The sequence below is a fragment of the Accipiter gentilis genome, chromosome 14, assembly GCF_929443795.1.
Source record: "Accipiter gentilis chromosome 14, bAccGen1.1, whole genome shotgun sequence".
NCBI lineage: Eukaryota > Metazoa > Chordata > Aves > Accipitriformes > Accipitridae > Astur > Astur gentilis.
Window position 1 is genome coordinate 10,921,227 of NC_064893.1, and position 7,532 is coordinate 10,928,758.

At 44.1% G+C, this 7,532-nt stretch overlaps 1 protein-coding gene across 1 annotated transcript; it reads right to left on the reverse strand.

Annotated features, from left to right (window-relative positions):
* Positions 1-802: 802 nt before the first annotated feature.
* CCK (cholecystokinin) lies at positions 803-7,189 on the reverse strand. Its single transcript, XM_049817257.1, has 3 exons — positions 7,089-7,189; positions 5,597-5,854; positions 803-1,606 (listed from the first exon to the last, which is right to left on the reverse strand). The coding sequence occupies exons 2-3, from the start codon at positions 5,850-5,852 to the stop codon at positions 1,470-1,472; spliced, it is 393 nt and encodes a 130-aa protein (XP_049673214.1). The 5' UTR covers positions 5,853-5,854; positions 7,089-7,189; the 3' UTR covers positions 803-1,469.
* Positions 7,190-7,532: the final 343 nt, after the last annotated feature.

Consider the following 7,532-nt stretch of genomic DNA (forward strand, 5'->3'; position numbering starts at 1 on the left):
TTGTGGAGTAACTTCTCCTTCCCTGCATGGTGTGGCCATTGTTTGATCTTTGTATCAGAACAGGGAGCTGTGCACCCTCCAGCACGCCCTCCTCCTCCTGTTGCTGATGTCTGAGCTGGTGGGCTTTTCAGCTTGGTTCCTTGCTGTGCGGGGCTTGTCTTTAAGCAGAACTTGCCCCACCACGATGTTCGAGACATTAACTCTTTCAGCCTCTCACAGACATTCAACTGCCTCTCCCCTTTGGCAAGCGCCAGCTTTTCAGCGCGCGACAAATGCCTTCCTTTTCTTATTAATGCACACGTTCGGGAGAAGTTCTGTGAATTACGCAATGCAAAATCACCTGCTTTTTCAGTTTGGGGAATTCCTTAGATGCGAGAACCAGCTGCTGAAGAAGACCCAGGAGCCACAGGAGGGGTGAAGGAGGAGAGTGCAGGTGAAACACTTTTTGCAGCCTGCCCACTGGCTGGCAGGAACGACTGCAAGGGGACTCGCTGGTCAGTCCCCAGTGTGCTGGTTTTGCACAAGCAGGGATTGCTCCCCAGCTGCAAGTGTGGGGCTCTCTGCCTTGCTTCGCACCAGGTAAGGGCCGGGCACAATCTATCCCTCCTTCTCCCCATGCCAGTGGGCGATAACTCACTCAGGCTGCCTCTGTGATAGTCGGGAGTGCCCCGTTTCCTTGTAGGACACCGTGACTAGAGACTGCTCTGATACCTCCTTACCCTTCAGGATCATCTGCTCTGTTCAGGGAACGCTCCTCACCCCCTCCCCAAATGAACGCTTGGCTCACCACAAGGCAGGGAATGCTCTCTTTATTCTGTGATTCGTAGCCATCAGCAGAACTTTCACATTTAGTTCACAACATTAAAAAAATAAGCCAGGAAGATGAAACACGTCGGTGTCATTCCTCTTTTTCTTAGTTTTAGCACTGCTGACTGCTCACTTCGAACGTGTGGGCTTGGTGTATAACTCAGTCCTTTACAAACGGGGTCACCATGAAGATAGTTGGCCTTTTCTGGCAGTATTGTGCTGTTGAGTTTGTATTTGGACAAGTTCCCCTTAGAGTTCATAGCTATTGGGACTGAAACAAGATTTCTCTGAGAAGTGGCTCGTTTGTCTGACTACTCAACACACGGAATGTATCTACACTGCAGAATGAAGGCATTTTCCTGCCTCTCTGTATATTAAGACACCCAGCAACATGCAGTGACAGGACAAGAAGGGATAAGTGAAATCATTTTAATATAATATCAATGTATGAGAAACAACAAAAGAAAGAAAACATTTTCTGGAAAATTCTGCATATGTATATATTGCATTGTATAGTCTTACAGACAAATTTACATCAAATACGTGATATATTTTAAAACACTGATTCAAAGAGAACAACAAATTAATTTCTCTCTTTCTGTACAGACATGGGAGTGTGATTTTTTTTTTTTTTTCTTTCTGTTGCTATAGTTTGTTATTCTTTAGGAAGAGTACTCGTATTCTTCAGCACTGCGGCGTCCAAAATCCATCCAGCCCATGTAGTCTCTGTCATTTATTCTGTGTGTAGGATCAATGCTCTGTACTCTGTTTCCCATAACTGAGAGCCTTCCAGTGGGACCTAAAGAAAAAGCATTTGGGAGAGCAGGGAGTAAGTGGACACATTTTTCAGATTAATCCATTTTCTGATCTGTTTTGTACTCATTAGCAGATGTCTGCAATAGTGGAAACTGGTTAACTTAATAAAGACCATGTAACACCACTGTCAAGTCATTGGGGAAACCGTCATAGAAACTTTATGGCTAATGTCCTGAAAGTGGCTTGGGTTTTTTTATTGTAAAATAAACAGATCATTTTCTCCCTCCTGCTGCAGGAGCATTCTGCTCCTGGCTCCCAGAAAGGAATATGGGTGCATTTCTCCTTTTTCCTTCCTATCTCACTAGAGAAAGAAAATCCAAACCATCTCTCACTCTTCCTGTAAGACCACACCCTTGCTTGCTGGTAGTGGGAGAGTTGCTCTATGTGCAAAATAACTCTGCATGAGAGCAGACTCAGGCCTCAGATAGGACTCCACCACAGTCCCGTGCTGCTTGAAGAGCCATAAATGGAAGTACAGGAGCTCTTACAGTGCAAATCCCGTAACAAGTGGGGTAGAGTTATGAATCCCAGGTTTTGTGGAAAAGTGGGAATAGTCCTGAAATGGAGAAAGTTGTGTCTGGAATTTATAGCTAGAGATGTCTATTGCTGGAATTATACAGGGCTTATTACAATGTCAGTGACGTTTTCATTGCTTATCCCAAGCTTTCATAATTCCTTTCACAGCAGGGTTGGATGCTGATCTCTGATCTTGCCCTATCCTTCCTGTCTTCATTGCTTAAGGCATCAGAGGCACAAACTATTTGAAAGAATTTATGGTTTTAAAAAAGGGCTGTAATCCTCTGTTTTGACATCATCACATTGTGTAACTAAAAATGCAGGGAAGGTAAATTACTTGTCTCTGTACTCCCTGAAAACAGCCAAAATTGACATATGCCAATAATTAGATTGAGCTAAGCCTTGAGTGAGGAAGGAACAGATTCAATATATTAGTATTCAATGCAGACTGATGCTTGAGGAACACTCAAACTGATCAAAAAGGGAAAGAAGCCCAAATCAAAGCCCACAAATCCAAATCTACACAATTGCCTTGCTTACAGTGTCTTGTGCTTTGAAGGAACCCTTGGTGACTCTCTGCTTTTGTATTTCAAGGTTTTCCTCATGTAATGATTTCTAATGAGCATGATCCATTAAAAATAAAACCAACTGCATTGTTTTGTTAGTGGTTGCAGGGGGATTGGAGAGTTAAAGGTACCAAAAAAAGAAACCAGCCGTGTTTTAGACATCTACCTAGAAAAAAATGACAAAAAATGTCTACCATTAAACGCTCAAACCCCATGAAATTCACATTCATAATTCAAAATACAGAATTAAGTTGATGAGAATGGCTTCTTGGCACCCTAATCAGACAGGGCTAAAATAGCGCAGAACCATCACTTAGATGCTGGTATTTAAGAGACTTCTGAGCCTGCAGTGACCTGTGGGCTCCCCTGGTGCCATTATGGTCCAGACTGGCAAGGGCTCCTTAGAGGATAGTAAATGTGCATGTCACTGACTTGACAGCTACAACATCTCTTCTACACGGTGCCAGGTTCATGCTGAAAGCCTGCAGGTGAAATTAATTGAAAGCTAATGGTCACAAACAGTAAAATTAATTTCTTAACAGCACCTTAACTACCTTTCCTCAAACCACCAGAGATGTCCTGTGGATACTGCAGAATCAAGGTACAGCAAGCATATTCAAAATTGTAGCAGTTTGGCTATGAGGCCACCACCTAGCCCTAAGTCCTTGAGAGAATTTAACTCTCTCCGTTTTAACTGGAAATATTGTCCAAAATCAGCCTTTGTATTAATCACAAGGGCAAATGCCATCACTGCTGACTGCTAACACTAGCAAATGCCCAGACTGTCTTTCCCCCTAGATGGAGTTCTCCAGTGAGTATTATGGTTTAGACAGGTTAAAAGTGACTAATACAGTAGATGTTGAGTGTTCTGCAGAGATTTCTTAAGTACTGCCCAGAACTTCTGTGTTAAATGAGAATATAATGTTTTGATAGGAACACTGTCTGTACTGTTATAAATTAAGTAAATACTGTTTTGTCCCTGTCAATCTTCTCTTCTGTTACTAGCAACTACATCTACAAACCAGAGTCCAGCTAGCCCAGTCATGTCACAAGAATCCCATCATCTGCTAACAGTCAATTAACATGTATGCAGGAAATTCTCCCTCATATTAATACTTAGGAATTCAGTTTCCATGTAGGTGGGTAACAATGACTACACTTGGGAAAGGCAATGAGGATTCTGCTTTGTAGATTCCTGTAACAATATTCCTACTCAGTAACAGCTTTAACCATAGCACTGAATTGTGGAATTTTGTACCTGAATTCTCTTTCCATTAGATTATGTGGAATTTCATATCTGAACTCTCTTTCTATGAGATTATGTGAACTGCTAAAAGAAGTTCCTTAATGGATATTGTGCAAATTGGTAACATAAGATGAAGTCTCTCAGACTGTATTGAGTGGTTCTTTTCCTGTTGTTTCTGATTTGGCTCTGTTTTATGTACAGAGATGAATGTGTATGGCCGCATAGGAAATGCATAAAAAAGCACGTGGCCTCTCTTCATTGCAGACTGCCATCAAAAATAAGAATAGTATTTTGCTTGGCATAGGCCAGCAGTGAGGCTGTCAGGAGGGGAAGGTTACATGGTCTGCATAAGGTTGTGGGGAGAGGCAGGAAAGGAGAAAGCTTACTTACATAAAGTGACTTTTATCCTAAGCACAGTCTGGAGCTGGGAGTGAAATCATTTCTCAATGCCTGTATGTCCAGGTAATCCTAATTACTGCCTTCCCCTCAAGGCCTCTTTTTTTCTCAGATGTCCTCTTCCCCTGTAGTACAGGGGACAGACTAGAGTGAAGCCATCACAAATAAACAAGGTTTGTGTAGTGGCTTTTGTTGAGGTTGGCAGTCAAAAGGCCAAAGCAATTCGGCTGCCCATGGTGTTACTCTATTGAGATACAAACCCATACAGAGACAAGACAGTTCAAAAGGAAAAATATTTTCTTGGGGGGAGTTTCAGCAGCCAATGATTGTGATCCATCATTTTTACCAGCCACACAGATGGCATGTGTTTCTGTCTATGTAAAACATATACTGTAAGATGTCGACAGGGACAGCTTTACTCTTTCCCTTGCTAGCTCATGTCCGTAATACAATTGTTTCCCTGAGTGACTAATAAATCACATGATAAGAATGAACCACTTTAATATCACTAGTCTACCAGTGCTTCATGCCCTTGTTACAAACACAATGCCACAGGGGTTTTAAGTAACTGCAAGATTGGGTTCCCAGGCTGCCCGAGACCAAAAACCTGACAGGAATTGACATGTTTTGAAGCAAATGTGCTTATCACTGCTTTTAATTATTCTGTTCAGAAATGTGAATTCTGATCTTTCACACTTTCCTAACTTCCTCTGGGAACAAACACATGAAAAATCCAATACTGAGAAGATTTCTCTTGTATAGGTATTTCTGGCTGAGGTAAGGTTAGCCATTTGGTCTGTATTTACCCTCAGAAAAGTTCTCCTGCTCTTCTAACTTAAAAAAGGGAGGGAGGAGGTTAACTAAATGAAAAAGTTTGAAGAAAATGCAATCCTGTTTTTTATCTAAGATACAACATGCTGAAAATAATGCCAAAATTATTATAAGGCTATGAAAATAATAAGTTAAAAATAAAAGCTGAACTATGGCCTGACAGGTAGGTTACATTTTCTTCAGTTACCTGTATGCAGCTCTCAGTCAGTGGCTGCTATGTACAAATCTTTTCGGGGAGGAGTTCTGCAGTAAATAAGAGAATGCTCTGTTACTTCAGGAATAACCAGGCAAAATCTACATCCTGCCTTCTCTAGGAATTCATGTTAGACGATGACAGGGTTATCTTAACATCTAGGCATCCCTGCAGGAAATTCCACTGCCACCGAAGTAGCACAAGTAAGTAGGCTCTAACCAGTACCTTTTCTGGCTTGCTGGAGATACTTGGCCAACAAAGCACCGATGTTAGCTCTTTGGTCAATGCTTCCATCCAGCCGCGGCATGGATTTCAGCGGGCCAGCAGATGAAGGGGCACGGACATGCCGGTGACGTTCTGTCAAGCTCTGCTCAAGCTCAGCAGCCAGTGGATTCCCATTGTGCGAGCCCACAGTCTGCTGTCCAAAAGAGCTCGCTGAGAGCACAGCAAGGAACACACAGATGCATGTACTGCTGTACATTGCTGGGGAGAAAAGGAATGATAGGCTGTTAAAATGACCAGATTTACTGCATTGTATATTGTCCCTACCCCCGTCTTCCATTGGGGGTGCTGGTTTCTGAGCAAACTAGGTCTGTGCTGGGTTTTTTTTTTTAATGTGGGTAACTGTGGGATCTGTCTTAAGTTGGAAAAAATGTACATGAATAGTTAAATATCCCTTGATAAGAGGAAGATACACTGGAAGGAACAAAATTAATTCACCGTAGTATGTGCTATGTCTCCCTGATCTACTCAATTCTTTATTTGCTTTTCTTTTTTTGGGAGCTGTGTTTCATTAAAACTTAAGAGATATAAGTCCAGCTCTGTGAAAAAATCTCAGGATTCAAACATTTCAGCATTTTGCTGTTGTACTAAAAACTGCTATTACAAATACCCAGTTCTGACAAGTTTTATGAAGAGCCTTTATTCTACCAACCTTCATTGGTTTGAACTTCAGTGTTCAAGAGGTTTCATCTCACCACACACAGAAAAACAAAAACTTGTCCCACGAGAAGAAAAAACAACATCTAACACTCCCCCAAGCATTTGATCTAATAGGTGGGATGGTAAAAGCTGTTTAGTTAAAAACTGTAAGAAATAATGTGCAACTTAACAATAATCTTCATATAAAACAGAGAATTCAAATGTAACCAATATTCTACCGCTTCCTTAAACAAGTACTGGACAAAACGATGTCGCTTTACTAGACTGTTTGATCGTACAAGCCTTGAAATAGTATTTTTCTGGAAACAAAGAAACTACCCTCAGTTAGTACTTAATGCTACAGGGGTAATTTCCATTTATAAATATACATGAATTAGCTATATGAGAGTTTTTGAATCGTTCGAGTTTCTGAACAGTATACCGAACGTAACCTTTTAATTTTAGAAGAGGAGAAAATCAAGTTTATTTGCCCACCACATACGCTAGACAGAAAACAACTGCCATGCATAAAAGACGACGTTTTTGAGTATTGGGGTGCCGGGAGCAGCCACCTCGACTCCTCTCCCCCTCCGGACCCGGCTGCCTCTCCTCCAGCAAACGGCGGGATGCCTTCGGAGCCGCCGCACAGGTAAGCGCCTGGACACCCCCATTTCGCTCCCCCACACCCCCCCCAGCAGAGATGCAGTCGGAGGAGGGGTGACGGGTCCATTTCGCTCCCCCCCACACCCCCCCCAGCAGAGATGCAGTCGGAGGAGGGGTGACGGGTCCTTCCTACCTTTCCGCTGCGCTTTCCCGAGGTCGGACCCGAGGAGGGAGCGAGGTCCCTGGGTGCCCAGGCAGGAAAGTTAGGGGCGACTCAGCCTCGGCCCCTTAAATAGCGGCGGGCACGGCGGCGGTGTTTGCACGGCTCTGACGCAGCCGGGGCCGCCTCCCGCCGCCCGGGCCGGAGGGGGGGGGGGGGGGGGGAAATATGTGTATGTGGAGGGGTGCGAGCCAGCTGGGCATTGAAAAAGTGCTCCTGACTGGGGAGATGCGCACACACACCCGCCGCCCAAACACCGCGGCCAGAGGCTTCTGGGGGGGCTCCCGCCCGCGCCTGCGGCAGGCGGGGCGGGCTCGCCCGGACCGCGTGTAGCGGCGCTGAGGGGGGTCTGGGTTCCTCTCGCTGCAGCCTCCAGCGACCTGAGCCCGGGGGTGGGGGGGGCACAAACGCCCTCCC